The 21,550-nt window shown below is 41.8% G+C and overlaps 1 protein-coding gene across 2 annotated transcripts in view; it reads left to right on the top strand.

Moving 5' to 3' along the window:
• Window positions 1–1,034: 1,034 nt before the first annotated feature.
• CCNY (cyclin Y) overlaps window positions 1,035–21,550 on the top strand; it is a gene marked incomplete at both ends in the record, with an annotated part of 163,865 nt that continues 143,349 nt past the window's right edge. For both annotated transcript variants that reach the window (XM_084253749.1, XM_084253750.1), the window contains one exon: window positions 1,035–1,188. In XM_084253749.1, the coding sequence (XP_084109875.1) occupies window positions 1,035–1,188 (154 nt within the window). The remainder of the gene's footprint in view (window positions 1,189–21,550) is intronic.

The raw sequence follows: 21,550 nt of genomic DNA on the forward strand, positions 1-21,550 counted from the left end.
CATTTAAGCAACTCAGAGGTCAGCAAGATTTACTTGAGCCTTGAAAAGGTGACCACAAGTCTTGGGCAGACCCCGAAACGTGAGCATTCCAAGTCAAGGCCCAGCTTCCTCGCACACTTGTAATAACACACCCCCCCCCTCCCCCGCACCACACCCGCGCCCCGGAGCGGCCAGCGCAGTCCCGGGGGGAGGGGCACCCCCGTGTGGCGCCCGCGTCCCCCGCCCTCCTCCCGGCCTCCGCGGGCCCGGGCGCGCCGCAGGCCGCCGCACGCCCCTCGCGTCCCGGCGTTTGGCCGGGGCGGAGGCCGCGGAGCCCCGCAGGGGGCCGGGACCGGACGCGGGGCTGCGGGTGACGTCGCGAACGGCTCCCCAACGCCCGCGGCGGCGCAGCCCGCGGGCCCGACCCCCACCCTCGCTTGGGCCGCGCCCGCCGGGACCTCCCTCCTCCGCCGCGCATCTGCTTCCAGGGCAGAGGGAAGAGGCGGCGACGCGGCGGGGCGGGGGCTGCGGCGGGGGCGGGCGCCGGGGAGGGCGCCCAGCGTCTCTGCAGGCGGCCCGCGCCTCTCGCCCCGGCCGACGGCCGCGCCCGCCGGCTGCCCCGCCGCCCGCCCGCGCGCGCGTCCGCTCCTGAACCGGAACCTCTCGCCGGGCCCGCGGCCGCCGCGGCGCGCCTCAGGGAGCCGGGAGTCTGTGGGAAGCGCGGGGGGAGGCGGCCTGCGCGGCGCGCCCGCCATGGCCGCGGCGGGGTGATCGGGGCTCGCCGGCCGCGCTCCTCCGCCGCGCACGGCCGCGCCCCGCCGGGGCGAGCGCGCTGAGGCAGGGTCGCCCGTCGCCGCCGCCCATGGCGAGGCCCCGCCGCCGCCGCCGCTGCTGACCCGGGGCACGGCCGCGGCTTCCGCCTCCTCCCGCGGCGGCGCGCGGGCGGGCCTCCCCTCCACGCCCCGGCCGCCCGCGCCCCGCGCCCGCCCGCCCGCGCCCCGCGCCCGGGGACGGCGTGGAAGGCCCGAACGGCAGGAGACCGGGGGCCGCCGAAGATGGGGAACACTACCTCGTGCTGCGTGTCATCCAGCCCCAAGCTCCGGAGGAATGCACACTCCCGGCTGGAGTCCTACCGGCCCGACACGGACCTCAGCCGCGAGGACACCGGCTGCAACCTGCAGCACATCAGCGACCGGGAGAACATAGACGGTGAGGCCGCCGCGGCCGGGCCCCGCGGCGGGCGGGGGCCCGTCTCGCCCTCCAGGCACCCCGCACCGCCCGCCTCCGCGCTGCGCTGGCCCCGCGCGTCTGTCCGGCCGGGCTGCCTTTGCGTCCCGCCCAGCCTGTCCCCAGGACCGGGCGAGGCTGGGGTGGTCGTGCCCGGGGTCGGGGCGTTCGCGGCCACGCTGCCGTCCAGCAGCCCCCTGGCGTGTGCCCCCGGCGGGAAACTTTGCTGGCGGGCGCCTGGAGCAGCGCGGAGCGCGGGGTGCGGGCCGCGAGGTGACGGGATCAGACCCGGTCCGTGCGCCGGTCCCCAGTTCCCCGGGCGCGGGCGGCCTCAGAGCCGGGGATTCCAGGCGATTGTCTGATGGAGCCACAAGCTAAGTTAGGAGCGACCAGGGTGAGCTTGTGGGGCCTTTCGGAGGCGAGGGTCTAGGAGACGCTGGCAGAGCTGAGGCGCAAATTCTCCTTTGGGTGTCACGGTCTCTTCCAGGAGTTGAAGAATAGGGTGGGTCTGTGCCAGCGCCGGGGAAACTTACACGTTGACCTCACTTGACTGTCCTCCACCCTCATTTCCGTTAAAAACTTAAAAAGATGAAAGGATTTTTTTGGGGGGGCAAGGGGGAGGGTCGAGAGATTGGAGTCAAGTAGCTTCTCGCTCATCTGAATGCTTATTTTAGGGTACTATCAAAATTGGAAACTGCTTTGGTTATGTCATCACGTTTTTTCTTGGGGCTGAATTCAATTCTGTGAATTCCTGATTTATGGGAGTCACTAGGTTTGGACTAGCGTTTTTTTTTTTTTAAAGATTTATTTATTTATTTATTTTTACAAGCACTGGGTACAGTCAGAAGCGCGGGAGGGTGAGAGAATTCACCAGAGCCAGAGCGGGGAGCAGAGCAGGCAGAAGGACCGAAGTACACTGCTGAGGGGAGCAGCGGGCGGCAGGAGAGGTCTGCGTGCCATGTGGGACCCTCCTCCAGTGGCCGGGAGCAGCGGGGATTGAACTGGCGCTGTAGAGGCTGCGGGCAGCTTCGAAACCCAGCGCTCAACCTCTGCGCCACCGGGGAGGTCCTGGACTAGCGTTTTTAAAGGAAGTTAAAGGGCTGATCACAAGTACCCAGTAGAGTGTGTTTTGTTAGTCTTACAGTATGATAACTAGTACTGTTTTATGTGGCTTAGTGATAGCTTCAGATGGGCAGCCTGTGTATTGTGCTTGAAGTGCAGTTTTCATAATTTCAACTTAAAGGAATTTGAAATGGGAGAGAGTTGCTTTTTATGGCAACTTGACTTCATTTTCCCAAAAATCTCACAGTTGATGTAGTTGAGCTAATCTGATTAAAAAAGAAGTTCTTGTATGAATGGACATAATTCTTTTCCAGTTCTCCATTGTCAGCTTTAGATTGGTGCATTCCCTCCAGTATAGAAAGCCAAATTTAAACTGTATTACAGGACAGAGTTTTCTCATTGTGTGACCTCCCTTAATATTTTCTAGATAGTTAATCTCTAGGACAGCAACTTTATTAAATGAGTATCATATAGAGACTTGTTACAGCATTTGGTTTAGAGTAAGCACTTAGTAAATTATGGTTCTATATGATATCAAGTGTTCGTATTTTTAGACTTAAATTATTACCTACTCCCCATGTATTTGAACTACAACCATACTTTATTTTGACAGTTGCACATTTAAAGTCACATTGAAGGATGTTTAGACCAGGTCTGTCTTGATCACCGTACAGTCCCAAGTAATATCTAGCACATAATTAAGCATTGTATTTTAAATGAATGAATGAGTTTATTATAGAAAGCCATTACCCAGTCTTCCCAGTGTTGACAGGCAAACATTTGGAAATAATTTCTCATTTATTTTGTGAACTAATATTGGGTACAAATGTTATGTTTATAATGACGCTTACTATTATAGTAAGGAAACAAGGAATAAAGAAATGTAACCAGCTATTTGGCACTAAGACCTAAGTCTTAAGAATTTTACTCGAGGAAAAATAGAAGAGTATTGTGTCTTTCATTTGAAAAAAATGCCTACGTTTTGGTGATTTTTTTGAGAAAACATTTGAAAGTCTACAACTCTTGGTTTGGAGATTCAGGATAGTTAAAGAGACTATAGAGCAGGTTTAGGGAGTTTATAATCTATGCTCTAGTGTCCTTATACCTCAGAACACAGTTCACAGGATACTAGTTTAAACTCAGAAATAATAATTCACCATTTAAACAGTGTTCTTTCTGTCTCCCGAATTCAGCGATTCACAGCATTGGTTTCAGTTAGACCAACTGTCTAAGCATTAGTAAGTTCAAAGCTCTCCAGGTAATTCTAAGATGCAACTAGGGTTGAGAATCCCTGAGTAGTTGAAATCTTGAAAGTGTTACCTGCTTTTCAGGTGTTTTCAGTAGAAATTCATTGAGTATCAGAGGCTGGGAGGAGAAAACAGATTTAAATATAGGCAGATCTACATCTATACTTTAACTTCTGAGTTACATTGATAGATGATTAGTAAACATTTTAAAATTACCTCTCAGGAATTCTTGATTCTAATATATAACAAAAGCTGAAGTGCTTTTTTATATCTTGAAAACTCTCTCAGACAACCAGAATTAAAAGTTTCAGAGAAGCTCATGGGACTTCTGGATAGGTCAGTTTCTTTGAGTCATAGAGATAGGAGGTGTGTATCCACGTTTTCCCTGACTTAACATATAATAGGTAGTGTTTGTCCTGCAGAATTTGAATGACCAAGTTAAGGGAGTTAGGTTTCCTGTGACACCTGCAGTGAACTGGTGCTGTTTTGTACTCAGAGCCAGTGTATCTTAGGTTATTTATGTTTTTGAAATTTATATTATACTCATCAGTTCCTCAGATATAATTTCTCACAAAATCATTGAGATTGAGAAATAACAAAAACACTTAACCACAACGATGGTAATAATTGTAACCCTTATTTAAGGTTTTCTCTGTGCCAGATGCTGCTCTAAGTGCTTCACATCTCTTCATTTAGTACAAAATAACCCTTAAGGGTAATAGTAGCCTTACTTGAAGACAAAGAAATGAGACAAAAAAGGAGAAATGACTTGTTCATTCTGCCTGTATACAGCATTAGAAACTTGCCACATTTCTTGAGTAGCCATCAACATAAACTAGTCTGGGTTGCCTTCTGTGGTATGGGGTCTGTTGTCATTGCAGTTGTATCTGTAGTTTTTCAGAGAAAGATCTTCATTGCTTTGCAGCAGACTGGGCATCTCTAGTTAGCTGGTGTCTGTGGGAAGAGGAGAAAGGGGATGGACTAAAGAGAATTTGAAATTCAGTGAGACTAAATAAATCAGAATACCTGTAACATCTGAACCATAGTGTGACACTGGGGTTTTGCTCACAATGATTGATAGTAACTTCATCCTTTGTATATCATCTGTCATCCTTGACAATCCAATTTCTCTTGCATGTCATATTCAATCTGCTAGAAAAGCATGACTCTTTACCTTCAACATTGTATCCACAGTTTGACCACTTCTCAAAGGTCACCTACTCCTTTTCTGATGTAAGCAGCCATCATCTTTGCTAGCCTAAGTGATCTCCTTTTTTCGAACCTTACCCATTACAGACTTCTCAACACAGCAGCCTTGGTGAGATCCTTTTTAAAAACTTTCCATTTAAAAACTTTGCTTAAAAATGCAGTGACTCCTTATTTCTCATTGAGGCAAAACCTTACAATGCACTTTTACAGTGGAGTCCTTAGTGAATTCCAAGTTTCTTTGTGATCTGTCTGCCCTACTAACTCACTCTCTAGATAGCTTACTGCAGCCACACTGACTTCCTGCAGTGCTGTTCCTTGAACACGTCAGACATACTGTCATCCCAGAACCTTTGCTCTATCCCTTGGCTTTTGTGTATCTTCATGGTTAGCTCCCTCAGCGCCTGCAGTCTTGGTTCAAGTCATTGAGACCTTGTAATCGCCCATTTTAACACCTGTCTTGCCACCTAATCCACAATCCAAGTAATGCATTATTTGCACTACTGTTTCTTTATTCCTTATCACCTATAATACATTATATGAGAGTACAAATATATAATGATAACAATTTCTACCTAATGGCATGTAAGTTACATTAGGACATTTTTTCATTTTGTTCACAAATATATCCCAAGTATCTTGAGCAGTGCATGATGTTTTAAAAATTGTACATTTTTGTTGAGTGAAGGACTGAAGCTAATTCTTACCTGAGTCAGAATATCAATATTTATTGGGTGAGAAAAGGTAGGCGGGGGCTGGGGGTGGGAAGAGAATGAACAAAAGTTGTAATGATTACACTAGAGTAAATGCAAAACTTTTTGGTTTTGTTTGCATTGTAACCTGAGAGGTAGCAGATAGGGTGAAGTCCTGAAAATGAAACCCATGAAAAAAACTCAAATGAAACAAAATCCAAAAACACCCACACCCAAACTGAAAGAAAACCTTGGCTCCTGGAAATCTGTTTAACAATGTGTGTATTCACTCTTTTGTCCTTTCACATGGCTTTAAACTGTGGCCTTAAGTCCTTGAGGGTCAAAATGAAGGACAGTTGGTTAATACATGAGAAGTAGTAGGTAAGCATGTCAGTTATGAACATAGCCACTCATGTTGGTTTTCTTGTGTTAAACAACAAGTACATACAACAAACAATGTTTGGGCTTCCTGTAGCCAGACTCTGGGTTCCACTGTAGGTAAAAGAAGAATAACTGGGACAAGTACACTCCCTGTTGTGGGGTGACAAATAAGTGGTTTAAAATCCAAGTGTTTGTTGTCTATAGTGTGAATTATTGTTCTTGGTTTCTTTGGGCATCTACAACTTGCTCAACTTTTTCTTGAGTCTCAGTCCCTCCTTAACACTCTTGGTCCAGTGACCAAAAGCATGCCTGTGGACTTTCATTCAGGCTATAGGATTTATTAGCCATGCTGCCTGTAAGATTTGTGAAGACACTGACCAAGCATGCAATGACTGCCTATTAGCCATGTTGAGAAAGACTGTTTAAAGATTTGCTGAGAGAGCCATTCTCCAAAGCACCGATGACTTCATGACCCACCTCTTATTTATCCTCCTCTCTAATTTAGAATCAGTGAGCCATTTGTTCTCACACCCTCTCTTTATACGGAAGGAAACTGAATCTTGGAGAAGTGCAGTGACTGGCTCAGGTCATGCAAATCATGGACGAGGCAGTCGGATTTACTGTGCAAGTAATTATACTTGCCTGCATTATCTATTTAATTTTTTCAGGGAGTGCTCTGAAAAGCAGATCTTATCAAGCATAACCTTCCTGATGCCACACCCACTTTGTTACAAGAGATTGTCATTTCCTGTATGCTTTTGGCTAGCAGTACTTTGTAATTAGGATTTTATTTTTCTTACGCTTCTTGAGAGGAGTGAAGATTAAATAATTTTGTGAAGTGGTAGATTTTTCTCCCCCTTTTCTACAAAACTAACTGTGTATATTATCTAAGGAGATTAATTACTTTCACATTTCTGGCCGGATGAAACTAGCACAAAGATTCAGTCCATCCCCGTGCAGGAAAGGACATAATCAAAAGGAGAAAAAATGAGGCAAGACATGTTGAGTCACTTGGAAATTCTGTTTTATTTAATCACAAGGTCAGATTTAGCTCCAGGCCTGTCATATTGGACTTAACTTTAAGGAAGCGGGGTGGTGATATAAGCCCCTCTCATGGTTTCAGTATCATTTTCAGCTTGTAGCTTGAAGAGGGATAGAAAGTTTAATTTCCTTGCAGCCTTTGCATCATCTTGAATGTTGAGTAGTTTGTTGCTGGGAGTCTTGGTCAGGACACCATTTTCAATCTGGCTCTGAGACTCAATATTTATTTCCTGCGAAAGAGGCTCAAGGAGGGTAAATTCAGAGAGGGCTTTTGGGATTTACAGGAGCTGCCTTTAGCTCTTATGAAGTTGGTGGAAGGCAAAGAGCAAGAGCCCAGTAATAAAAACACTTGTGTTCCAGATGTGGCTCCATGTGTACTGTGGGGCTTGTGTCTTGTGGAGGTTTACTTTCCTCCATGTTTAAAAATACTGCCATGCCTATACCCTGAGGTAACTAAAATGGAGCATCAAGATGAAGCTAAATGCTTAATTAATCAAAAAGTACTAAATGATTATGTCATCATGAAGTAGTACTCAGGTAGATTTTCTTACATTAAATATGAAGTGTTTTCAAGACCTAAAACAGAATATGTTTGAGCTTTCTGTAGCCAGAGAAGCTAGAAGCCTAAGTGACTCACCTAAGAAAGATATCAATGCCACGTTCAGGGTGGTACCAAGAGAATTGAAATTTTAGAACCGGGTGGGATGAGGTTATACAGAACTGTATGACCTTTGAATGGGAAGCTATCAATAACTGGCAGTAGAGTTTGCAGTGGACCCGCTAATCTTTCTAGCATTTATTGCTCTTCTGGGTTGCATCTTTCCAAAGCAACACAGTGAGAGGCCACACAGAGAGCAATGGGTTAAGTATTTGGAAAAGCTTTTTCTGACTCTGGGGAATAACAAAGCCCACCCAGGATGCCTGCTCCCAGAATCTTGGATCCTCAGATGGAGGCTGAAACCACGGCCTTTTTTTTTTTTTTTTTAAATCAAAGAATAAGGTTTTCATGAATGCATACATGTGCTTTATGATATTAAAAGACTTCTTTAAATAAAGGGGAATTAATGGATTGAGCAGTGAGTTCAGGTAACCCTAAGCAAGATATTGGAGACTATTTGTACCTCTTTCTTCTAGAATATCTGACTGGCTGGATGCATAGTTGTGCAGTGCTCGGGACATACCTAACTCATTTCTCTGTTCCCTTTCTCGGCCACTTGTGCTGATTGTAGTTGCTCCCTGTGGTTCTCTTCCTGTACTATTTCTGTGGGTTTCTTACCTATCTGCCAGCTTGTAGGAAAGGAATGTGCTAAAGCTAAAAGTGAGTCTTGTTAGTTAGACAACACACAAATTGGCAAATTCCTCAGATCATCAAGATTTGCCTGGCAAGTCACTTGGTGATTCTTGAGAAGGGAGATTCTCTCAGGGGTCGGTCAACTCTAAACTGCTGTACTCCTGGCATCTTTTTCCTTGCCAGGAAGGTTGCTTTTAAACGCTTGTGTGGAAAACCTTGAAATCTTTTTTACTTCATCTTTGACAGAATATTGACACGCTATGCATTAGCTTTGGCTTTGTAAAGAAAGTGTTCTGTTTTTTTTTTTAATTTGGTTTTTAGTATGGCTCAAAAATTGAATTGAAAGGCAATTCTTTAAAACGTACTTACAAAATATTTAGGCAGTCGTGGTGATAGCATCTCTTGCTCTCATAGTTTTATGCTGTTTTGATAAATTATTTTGACATGGTTTCATTACTTTATAGATACTTTATGTAGGATATGTAACTTTAATTCCTGGGCCATTATTTTGTGATCTTTATCCCCTACTCAAAATGTATGGGGGACTTCATTAGATCTCACAGATATGTCTTTCTCAGAGATGTGCCAGCAACTGTATACATGTCATTTGGCTCCTGGCACTGAGAGTAACGCAGCTGGAATACACTAACATTAATTGTTCGCAACTGCAGTTAATGTTCTTAACAGTGGGCTTGGAGTGCCTTGCACAAATCTTCCTTGGATGGTGAAATGCAAACCACTTCAGACACCTGTGATCATAGACCTGACTGTAAGGAGAGTGAATAGAAAATACTCCGTGTGGAATTCATACTTAATGTTACAAAACTGTTAATACAGGGCTTACAATTTTGGTATAAGCTAGTTCTTTCCTGTGTATAGATGCTTCTGTTCTTGGTGGGAAGAAAGGGGAAAAAGGTTATTTAATATATTTTCATTATATTTGGTGTCATATTTTGCAAATTTAACATCAATCAGGAGAATTAATGCACAGATACATACATTGAGAAATCTTTCCTTTGCCTGTGAAGACAATATTTTACTCCAAATTTATAATTCTGTCCATTAATGAACCCTTGACTCTTTCAGAATATTAGTTGATTACAGCTTTTCCGTTAACTATGATCATAAATGGCCATTAAATTATTTCTGGCTTTTAGATGTGGATGCACTTTGTATAGTTGCTTGGAAAGTGCAGATGTTAGGACTCTGCATAAAATTGCCGAAGTCTAGGATGAGAAACAAAATCATGATTCTGTGTTTAATATAACTTTAAAAATTTCACACCTATAGATTCATCGAGGATCACTTTCATTTATAGTATCGTTTTGTCAGTTTATATGGATAATCTTATTTTTCCACAGCCGTTTTTTCCCTTCAAGCTGTGTGTAAACGATGGACTTTATTTTAATGTGTAGTTGTTAACCCTTTTCCTGAAAAGAATTTATGTAGCATTAGAGGTTGCCTTCTGTCTTCTGAAAATTAAAGTTGATGTTGTTGAAAAGATAGTTTATGCACTTTACTTTTTTAGTATGTATTTGACTTTTCTGTAAATCGAGTGTCTAATTTTCCATTTCTTATAATTTTGTAGGCAGTTCTGGAGGAAGCCTAGCAAAGCTGATTTCCAAAAGTGTAACTTTACCATAACACAGGGATTCATTTAAGGGGTAACAAGCATGATCTTGCTTTGCAAACCATTGGCTTGCATTCTTTCTGACACCTGTGATTATAGATGACTGTTTCTGTTAGGTCATATAGCTTGTGTTCTGCAAGCACACTTGGTTGTTTGTAGAATTCTGTTCTGCAGCAAGAGGGCTTCTGCTTAACCTCATGGTGGCAGTCTTTGGAGATTGGAAGTGGAGGAATTGCACAAAGTGGGTGAGGAAGAACCATGGCAGCTTTGCTAGCATGGGATGAGTCAGGGTGGAACCAGTGCAAGAAGGTGCATGTTGTGAAAGCAGGTAAAGCATCAAGAAGCAAAAAAAAAAAAAAAAAAAAAAAAAGGCATCAGAAGTGCATCATTTGTTTTTATCATTGGTGATATTTGGTGCATCTGTATCCTTAAGAATGATTTGGTCTGGACAGCAAGTCTGGCAGTGATTTCAGTCAGTGGGGAAGGTCTGTTGGTGTGAGGCTCTGTAGACTTCTGACATGAAACCAGGAGACTGGAGATAACAGCACAGATTTTTCTTGCCTTTAATAATGTTCTGAAAAGAATACTTATTGAAGCCTAAGTTAGGTTTTTTAAAATGAAATTTATTCTTGTGTCCAGAGTATTTATAAAATGGTATCATGACAGGAATAAGAAGAGGAAGTGACAGGAATACATGGTCCTTGTGTGAGAAAACCTGTGTCTGAAGTGAAAGTCAGATAGGAGGGATCATGTAGATGGTGAGCATGGCCAGCAACCTGCCAGATGACAGCCTGTTAACTCCATTTAGGCATAACTTAGTGTGGCCTTATTCTTGCCGCCCAGTCTCCTGGGTCCTCAGTTTCCATGACAGACAAGGGTGTTTTCCCCATGCCATCTGTGTCTAGCCTTAATTAACATTGTTTAAGTCATGGTGTTAAACTACAATGTTGATGTCCTGTAGAGAAGGACAGACATAAATTGATTATGTACTTTAAGATTTTTATTCCCCAAACTTACCTTCATAAGTGGGTTTCTGTTCCAATTAACCATACTCATGCATGAAAGTCTATTTACTGAGTGTTTCTTGGTGTGAAAGTCAGGGACATTTTTAATAAAGCAGGAATCCTTAAAACTGTAGCAGGGTTTCTCAACATGGGCATTACTGACATATTGGCAGGATGACTCTCTGTTGCTGGTGGTGACTACTCTGTTGTAGGATATTTTGTAGCATCCTTTCCTCTACCCACTAAATACAGTAGTATCTCTTCACCCCTGGTCATAATAATCAAAAATGTCTCCAGACAGTGCCACCCTCCAAGATTCTTCTTGAGAACCATTGTCCTGTTGGCTCCAGAATTTAAGGTGAGAGAGGCAGAGTACAGACCTACTGGTTCTGCTCTCTCTGTCACTTTCACAAGTGCAAGGCCCCAGGTTAGGACTTCATGGACATCAGCCTGTACGGCTAAGGGAGGCACCTTTGACTTCAAACTTGCCCAGGCCTTCCTCCGCCAGTTTTGACAAGGTTACATTGTAAATTCTATGTGGCCTGGGAGCAGCCGGGGATTGAACAGGCGCTGCAGAGGCTGCGGCAGCTTCGCAACCCAGCGCTCAACCCAGCGCTCAACCGCTGCGCCACCGGGGAGACCCTGTAACCTCAAAGAGGTTTCTCAACTAACCATCCTGGCCCCCTTTTCAACTAGCCTCCTAACCAAGATAGAAAAGACTTGGACTGAAATTCTGACAATGGATGACAGGCTACCTTTCTTTGAGCACCGTAAAGTTGAAGTTGTATAATTTCTTTACTCAAATTCAAAAATCATTTAATTTTCTTCCCTTAAACACTGCTGCCAAGAAGCATAGACTGAATCCCAAATAAGTGGATTTTCAGTCTGGAACTCTATTCTGGGTGGTGTGGAAAATTGTGCAGAAATCCCGTGTTTCACCAGCACTGAGGAGGCAGAGAGAACCTGTGTCAAGGGAGCCGCTAGAGAGCTGGGGGGCTGACAGGAGATGGTCTCTGGTATGGGATGAACGTTTGTGTCTTTTCAGAGCCATATGTTGATATCCTAATGCCCAATGTGATAATATTAGAGTGTACGACCTTTGGAAGTTGCTTAAGTCACGAGGGCTGTAATGGCAGGATGGGCCACTGAGCAGATTGTCTATGATCCAAGCATACTGGGTAAAGGAGAGTCCTGGAGCCCTCCGTGGCTTTCTCAGGCTTTTATTGAGCTTTTACATGTAGTGCAGCAACCAGGTACATGGCAGGCAGGGGTGCCCCAGGGGCCACAAGGCCTCCAAGCCCCTGGCAAGTCTTCACTCTGGGTCACTCAGGCATTACTTCTCCCTTTCTCTCGCCTGCCTCTTTTTTCTGTCTCTGCTTCTCTTGGCGAATATATCAATACTGCTCCTATGGCCCACAGAAGTAAACAATACAACTTACAACAATGTAACAACTGCAGATGCCCTATCAGGCAGGGCAATCCTAATGGCAGAGAGCAGAAAAGCCTGAATATCATTTACCCTACAGGGTGGAGCCTTTTTTTGTGGTAATATAACGTTAAAAAAAACTCCAGAGAGATTGCTTGCTTCTTCCACCACGTGATAGTATAGTGAAAATTCTGTAACCCCAAAGAGGTCTCTCAACTAACCATCCTGGCCCCCTTATTTTGTCCTTCCAACGTCCAGAAATGTGCAAAATAAATTTCTGTTGTTTATTACCCACCCTGTGTGTGCTATTTTGTTATTGCAGTGCAATGGACTAAGAAAGTCTCTTAGTGGCCCCTTGTGGTTTAGTGCATGGTCAGCGAGGAGCCATGGGGGAGCCACTCTTGTGTACCCCTTTCACTTTGTAGTGAGATTGATAACTCTACACAAAAATAGTCTTAATCACCTTTGACTGTCACTCACCTATCTGCTGTAGTTCCCATTGTCCTGCCCAACCTGCCTACAGATCTGTTCTATAGTTAGCTATTGTGTGATCAGTTTGTTCTTAGGGTCCTTTTTTGGTCTCTCCTACTCTTTATATCTAATCTAAATTCATAGATGATATTTGCTTGAGTATCCTAGGTCAGGCTGTCCTTGATGTATCTAGAGCCACTGGAGTGGCCAGTGGTTATTGTGGATAGAAGAACATGAGAACATTTCAGGCAGAGTGGAATGACTGCCTAGAGGTGGGAAATTACAGGATTTACTTGGGTCATGGTGAATGGAGTGTTTACTCAGAAAAGACTGGAATAGATTGGACAAGTGTTGAGTCTGATGACTTCATGTATTATAGTTCCCTGAGTGCCACATTAAGGAGTGTCAGGCTTTCCTGATCAAAGTAGCCTCAGGATTAGTATGTTAAAGATAATGGAAACTGTTGATAAATGGGGCGGGAAAGATGGAGCTAATGAGATCAGTTGCATGAGTTCATGGAGAAGGTCTGGGTTGGAAAGGAAGTTAGGGAAGCCACGCTGCACTGTAGTCCTGTTCAGATGTTGAACAAGGCGTTTGAAAAAAGTTTTCGTATTTTCCATCCCTCCCGACACTGAGTACGTATGAAATCATTGTTGAAAGAATGATGAGGTCACAATATAATTGTGTGCCTAAAAGCTGTAAGATAGAGGGAGAGTTCAGAGTTGACCCTGCCTCTTTGGGGACTAGATGAATAGAAATTGAAAAGTGAGGAGGAAAAATTGGTTTTGAGGAGGGAGAGGGTAAAATTTGAGGGTTTAGACAGTTTTATACAATCTTTGTCAATGTTAAGTGATAGCTTCTGCAAAACTCTTCCTAATATATTCCTGTTAAGAATTTAATTTTCTAATTCTGGTAATACAAAAAGATCTGAATGTTCTCATCACCAGACTGGTGTCAAAAAGGGTGTCAAAAAGATATGATAGAATGATACAAAATTATAGTCAATTTACATGATGCTAATGTGTGTTTACAGCAGCTTTCAGTAATTTGGGGTCCTGTAATCTTGTTTCTCATATGACTTCTGGTCTTTCAGCCTCTTCAACTACAGTTCACATCCATCTGAATAAGAGTAGTAGCCAGTGGGGCTGAAATTCAAATACTCAACTTTAACAAATACTGCTTTTTGATTATTTTGGTCTTAAAGCTATTGAAGATAGCATTTTTCTACATTAACAGCAGTAATAGAAAGTTGACTGAATTTTATGTCCTGTTTGTCTCATATGTAATTAGATAAATCAAGAGGTTGCTTTTTGACCATCAGAGCAGTGTTTTTAATTTGTTTAAACATAATGTTATGCATATAACTAAATTTAAAAATATGGTTGATGGGTTAAATTAACCATTAGGATGATTTTTGATATCATAATCATAGTAGTGTAAACAGTAAGAGATGTGTTTATTTCTAGAGTTTTGAATTCTTACTTGAAAATTGCCTTTATTTGTAACATTACCTAAATTTGTTTTTGTATTACGCATTCCACTTCTCTGAATTCTGTTTTTATACTTCATTTTTTTCCAGTACTGTTTTAGTGTTTTTTAAAAAACTTTGATTCTTTATAGGTTAGCCTCTTCTTTATTTTTATTGCAGCTTAGGAAATCATCTTCTTTACAAATTGAGATATTTACCAAAGCAAAGGCACTATAAATCTTCCTTGGGGAATGGTTCTAAGTGAGAATTGGGTCCTTGTAGTCAAAGTGTTGAAATTTTCTGTTATTGCTGGTGGTGTCCAAGACCACCATGTGTATGTCTTTGAAACAAGCTATTCAATCTATATTAATAGTCAGTCTTAAATGGAACTTAGGACATTTGCTCCTTGGAAGGTGGAAAATTCCAAATGCTGGTGAAAGATTTTTATCATAGGGCTTTATACTTTTATCTCAAACTTAACTGGCAGTGTTTAGTGAACTGATGAGGTTTATGAAGTATAAATAAGATAGTTTATCTTTCCTGTCGGACATTGATTATCTTTACTGGAGGACATTTTGTATTGAAAGCAAGAGCAACATAAATTTGATATGAAAGAAACACACACACACACCTGTATTTATGTTTAATTTGTCTTTATGATATAAAGACTTTGTAGCAAAGAGTGATTGACTCCCTTTTTAAAAATTGCAGCCTAAATAGCATAAAGTAAAACAAAACTGGGAGTCATTTCTTTTACACTTGACAAATGAGACATGTCTGTGCTTCCTGCTATCAATTGAAAAAAAAAAAAAGTTGCACTTCGGGAATAAAAAATCACATACTAATAAGTAACCAAAACTAAAGTTCTCCCTCATCTGTATGCTGTTACTGTCAAGATTGCCTGCTGCTGGATTACCTACCTCATCTCTGTTTTTGGTTTATTTATCTGGGTTTTGAGGTAGCTAAATTTTTTTTTTTTTGCTCCTAATAATCTTTATGGTTAGCAATTGCCATTTTAATATTAGCTAGAAAGAAAATGGCTATTAATGTAAATACATCTTTTGTTAATAGTTTTAATGTTAGTTTGAAAACTGACCTGTGTGTTTATTATTAACCTTGGGAACCTATGAAAAAGGCTATATGGGAACGCTGGGCTATTTTATAGTTCTTCTGTAACCTAAAATTTGTTTCAAAATAAGAAGTTAAAAATTATTATCATCTACTATTAGTTTATTATAAAACCTGATAGAAAATTTGTCTGTTGTAGGGACCAGGTAGAGATTCTTTCTCTGTGGATGGTCGAATTCCTTGTTCATGTAATTTAACCTGAAAACATGAATTGATGTGTTGCAGGATGAAGATGCTGTATTAGTGTTTAGTAAATGCAGATTTGTTCTTTTTCTGTGTTATATATCTACATGTGTAGATACATATAGATAGCAGTTTGCATGCATTATTTTATTCCATGTATCTAAATGAGGTCTCTGGCTTTCTAAAAATGTTATAAAATTTCTTTAGTTTTGGAATTTTGTCCCTGAAACCAGTTGCCAGCTTGGGTGTGTAGTGTGTATGGAGGCTTCTGCATACCAACAACCAATTCTCAAACAACAGCAGAGGGTGTCTGGGAATTCAGCTGAATTTTGACACTATATACCTGGAGATAGCCTCAGGTTCTGCAGGTTAAGGGCTTAAGACTGTCCCCTAGGGCCTTCCCTGGTGGCGCAGAGGTTGAGCGCTGGGCTGCTGGGCCGTTCCCTGGCCGCCGGCGAGGGTCCCACAAAAAAAAAAAAAAAAAAGGACTGTCCCCTATTTCAGAACACTGATCTAAAGCCCCAGACAAGCCCTAGCCATTACCTGGGTTTCTGACCAGCTAGCTACAGGCTGATCTCTTCAATCTTCACATATCCATTGCAAGCTCAGATTATTATCAGTGTGTTTGAATGATTGACTATAAATAAGAGGTTACAGGAACACACTTGTCAGGGTTAATTTAATTTTTGATTGTTTTTTGAGAAAAGCACACAGAAATCAGGAAATCTGGTTACTCACCATATCACCCATTTATTGCAAAGATACAAATCAACAAATGGAAAGACGCATAGGGCAAGGTATGGGGGAAAGGTGCAGCGCCTCCTTGCCTCCTCCATTTGTGTCGTTCTCCCCAAATCTTCACGTTAGCTAACCTGGAAACTTTCTGAAACCATTCCTCTTGGGACTTTTATTAAAGATTCATTACATCGGCATGATTGATTAAACCATTGACCATCAGCTGTTGAAGTCAACCTCTTGCCCTTCTCCCCTCCCAGGAAGTCAAGGGGTGAGATTGGAATCTAATCACACGGCAACCAACCCCCATTTTTATGTGCTTTCCAGTAGATACTTTATAAATATAGCTAAGTATACCTTCAATGTGTTCAACCCTTAGGAAATTTCAAGGATTTTGGGGAGCTATATATGTATGAATCAAGAATTGTATGTGAAGACCAAAATATACATGAGAAGTAGTTTTCATATAGATGACCAAATGTATGTATATTTATTATAAATCATAGTATCGTTATACATTTATTTTCTTGTTATACGTTTGTTTTCTTGATTGGATGGTGGCAATCATATGCCTCTTGAGAATAGATTAGAATCTTTTATTTTGCCAAAAGCATGTGATTTGGGGCTTCATATATAAGTTGAATGATCAAACGCTTGAGTACTGATTTGCATCTAAATTTAACAAATGAGATTTATTTTCGAAATGAACTCAGAATGAGTTCATTTCCAAAGAATGATGCAGAACTTTTATTTGTGCAGTAGATGTGGACTAAGTAGGCTAAGTTTAGCATTTGCAGATTTCAGCTTGAAAAGATAATGCTTAGATGCATCTTGGCTTATATTTATTATAAATTATTAGTGACATTTTATTACCACATGAAAGAATTCCAGGATTCAGCAGTAGATATATAGGCTATAGTATATCCTAGTGTGGGCACTAACCTGGAAGCTTGGTCTGCACGTCCCATTATTTATTAGTTAAGCTCCATTTTATCATCTTTGCGCCTACCATTTTCCCTTTGTTGTAGGGCAGTGCTTACCAGTCAAGTTTTTCATGGTGATAGAACTCTTCCATATGTGGCTATTGAGCACTGAAATGTGTCTAGAGTGAATGAAGAACTGAATTTTAAATTTTCTTTAATTTTAAAGAATATAAATGTAGTCGCAATGTGTGGCGAGTGGCTATTGTTATTAGACAGCATAGATAACGGGCTATCATTGCGGGTTACTAGAGGGGTCTACTTTGAATGCCAGTTTAAGTGTTCTTGATTTGGGTTGAACTGTGCCCGAGAATTGGCATACGGCTTACATTCCAACTGTGCACGCAGGCTTTCGACCTTCTCTCTTCAAGAGATTGTGAGATAATTATTCTGATGCTTATGGTCTATTGTGATGCCTTACGGTCAGTGTGGTAGACCAGATTATTTGGACTGGATGTTGGGACAGGGCTTGCCAGTCTATGATTTAGTCTACCTGTCCAGACAGGATTTGGGGCAACTCTTATAATGCCGGTTTTCAATTTCTTTTACCTAGGCTGTCTCAGAAGATAGTATTTGAGTATCATTTTAAAACTTAATTTTTTTCACATATACTTTTCCATGATAATAAATATACTTACATCTCATTTTTAACAGTGTGGTAGTCTGTTTTATGTACCTGCCATTGTTTACTTATCTAATCCCTATTTATCATTTTTTAGTGTTACATATAGTTTTTATTTACATGCAATTTTAAAAAGATAAATCATATGCATACATTTTGGGGTTGCATCTTTGCTTTGTTCCTGAGGAAATTTCAAGAATTAGAATTTCTAAGTCAAAGGGTAGGCATATATATTTAGAGTTTTGTTTTGGTAATACTGCCAAGGGCTCACTGTTCCCCATTCCCTTTCCCCTTCATCAAGGTTGGACCCATGTACTCTCGGAGTTAGCATTTGTGAAAGGTTGTTTGCCAGAGTGAGACACATTTTAAGGTTAGTCTTTACACAAAGGTGATTTTAAGATAGCATCTTCATATTCATAGATATTTTGTTTGCCTTCTTTCTATTCTCTGCAGGACAAAAATAAAGTGACCCAGAATGTTGTGTATTTGATATTTGACTTTCTTGGGTTGACACTGGGGTGATTTTTTTCCCTCCTCACCCTGTCCTGGGGTGAGTTCTTAAAGAGGCCTCCATGGAGAGAGTTGAAGCTCATCTGACAAGTCTGTAGGTCTACTATCATTCTCTCTGCCTGTGGTTCCCCACACACTTTCTGTTGCCTTGCTTAAACCCAGTTCCTGGGCTGCAAATGTGTCATCACTGGTTGAGGACAGGACTCTTGTGTTCCTGCCCTAGGTTAGTACTGCTGCCCTCTCTGATACTGAAGGCCCCATCTAAGCACAATGATGTGTTGTTCATGGATCTTATACTGGATTTAGCCGGTTTTCTGTGGTCAGTGCTTTCATTGTGGTTCCACAGTATTGAAAATGGGTTGCTTATTTTACATTTGTGTCAAAAGGAAACCTTTTTTCATTCACACTTTTGTTAGGATGCTATCTAATTTTGAAAATCTTCTCTAGTTCGTAGGTTTTTCACCCCCTTCTATTTTCATTGAAGTAACAGTGAATAACACTGTATATCATAAGAGGTATAGATTCACCTCTTCACATGGATGTGATCACACCAAGTCACCAATGAATCTTCATCATAGTCCAGGTTCCTTCCCTCCTTTGCTTACTACTTCTAGTAGCTACCATTCTGGTAGTCTCATTTTTGTAGTCAGATACCTAGTTTTTTTTTTGTTGTTGTTGTTTTATCTTTTCCTTTGTTTTGTTTCTTTATAGTCCACATATCAGTGAAATCAACAGGTGTTTTGTCTTTCTCTTTCTGACTTATTTCACTTAGTATAATCCCTTCCTGTTCCATCCATGTCTTCACACACGGCAAGATTTCATCTTTATCATTTTTTTTTATAGCTGATAGCATTGCATTGTGTATTTATGCCACATCTTTTTTTCTTTTAATTTTTACTTTTTTTGGGAGGGGAGGTTACATTTACTCTTCCCTATGTGCGAATTCTTCACTCACCCTCCACCAAACTACCTCTGCCAGTACCTCATTTGCCACCCACCCCCATCCCTCTTCTCCTTGCCCCTGTTCCCGCTGGTAACCATGATATTTTTTCAATGAGTTCAAAATTTATTCCTACGGTATATTGCCTGTGTAGATTTTTTCATTATTTATATTCCACAGAGGAGTGAAACCATCCCATATCTTTCACTTTTTGACTTATTTCACTCAACATAATTACCTCAAAGTCCATCCATTTTGTCCCAAATGACAGTTTCATCTTTTTAATCGCTATGTATGCCATTGTGTATATTTTCCATAATTTCTTTATCTATCCTAAGCGAAGGGACTCTACCCCTGACTCCCTGAATGGGTTCTGCTAGGAACTAGCAGGTGGAGCACAATTGCCATGGGCATCTTCAGGAGACTGAACGTGGGTGAACTGAACCTCTTTTTTGTTGTCTTCTTATTGTACCCTGGGCTCTGCTCATCTGATCTGTCTGCTAGTAGGACACACATCCTTTTGTATGCCAGCCAATAAAGTTTTTCTTCTCTCTTTGTTCTCCTTTTCCTCAATCCCTGTGTACATCTGCTTTTGGGGCTTGCCCTGTATTATTAAGCAGGCAGGGACTGACAAATTGTCCCCTGTGAATGACAATTTGGCTTCTTTCAAGTTTTGGCATTTTTGGTTCTATATGCAGGTTTTTGCGTAGACATGTTTTCAACTTCTTTGTGTTAATACCAAGAAGCATGATTGCTAGATAGTATAAGGGCATGATTAGTTTTTAAGGTGATCTCCAAAATGCCTATACCAATTCGCATTCCCACCAGCAGTGACTGAGGCTGTTGTTCCGTGTCCTTACCAGCATTTGGTATATTGTCGGTGTTTGGAATTAATCATTTTAATATATGTGCATTGGTGGCTTAATGTTGTTTTAATTTTCATTCTCCTGATGAAAAGATGTGGATAATCTTTTTATATGCTATGTCTATATTATAATATAAATTATTAAGTTAAAATTGTGGGAACAGATATATACAAAACTTTAATACTGGTTGGGACAGAATTCTCCAAATTTTAGAATGGATGATGAAAGTTTTTTTTTCATTCAGTAGATACTGAAAATGTGCAGATTATAGGGCTACAAAATGCATGGGGAAGAATAGCAGTGCTTGCTCCTCAGAGAAAAGAGTGTTTATGTGGGAAATATAATGCACATGAAAATTCACAAAATAAGCTACTTTTATTATATAAGAATTTGGAAGAGGCAAGTGGATTGACATTCACTGAGTATTGGTAAATGCTGTTCCTGTTTGCTTTATATCCATTCCTAAATTAAGGTAACTGAAGAGGAATGTCATGGGCACCCACAGGTAGTGTCATATGAATTGTGCCAGCCACATGATTCATCTTGGAGCAGGAAGACCAAGTGTGAGATCAGTAGTATGGTGAAGGCTTGAGTTGATACTGGGAAACAAAGTCAAATTTTGATGAAGTGGAAAGGATGAGCTTACTAGGCATGGAGGTACAGATAAGAGTGTCCTCTTGTATCTGTGGGGCGGAGGCCAAGTCCATCGTATGTTCCATTATATGTACTAGCTTTTAGCGCAGTACTGATGCTAGTGGATGTTCAAGAAATAGTGACAGGCACAGCGTCCCAAAGCAGCCGAGAGGTGTGCAGTCCGAAGGCCACTTGTGGTCCAGAGCTGGGAAAGGGGTCATCCTTGTGACAGTGTGGAAGACCCAGTGCCCTAAGGTGGCAGCAGAGGCATGCAGCACCTATAAGACCCCTGGTCCCAGGGTGGGGATGGAGTCACACCCAACAGAAACCGCACCAACAGCAGGGGGGCCCAGAAAGCAAAAAAATGGGGAGTTGGAAAATGTAACAAATGGAAAAAGGAATCCTCAGGGGAATATTAAACCACAGGAAGAGAACAAATCTCCAGAATCTAATCACAAAGACATGAAAGGTCTGTATTTCCTATCAGACACAGAGCTCAGAATTGTCATAAAAAAGAAATTCAAATAAATGGAAGAAAACTCACAAAAGCTGATCGAAGGTATATAAAAGAAGTTATATACAAGTTACTGAACTCAAAGAACAAAGGTGCTAAACAAAATGACTGTTTTGCAACCATCCCAGGCTGGGTAGGTTCACCGTCAGTGCAGGCAGCTTAAAAGAGAAACTTGGAGCCCTTGGAGCCCTTGGCATCATCCCCACATATTTTTTAATAGTACGCAGGGGAAAGAAGCCAGCAGGGAGACACAGCTTGGGCCCCCTGCGAATCTTTATATGCTCTTTCCTCTGGGCTTCCCCTTGCAGCCGTCA

The sequence above is a fragment of the Talpa europaea genome (genome assembly GCF_964194135.1).
Source record: "Talpa europaea genome assembly, chromosome: 14".
Lineage (NCBI taxonomy): Eukaryota > Metazoa > Chordata > Mammalia > Eulipotyphla > Talpidae > Talpa > Talpa europaea.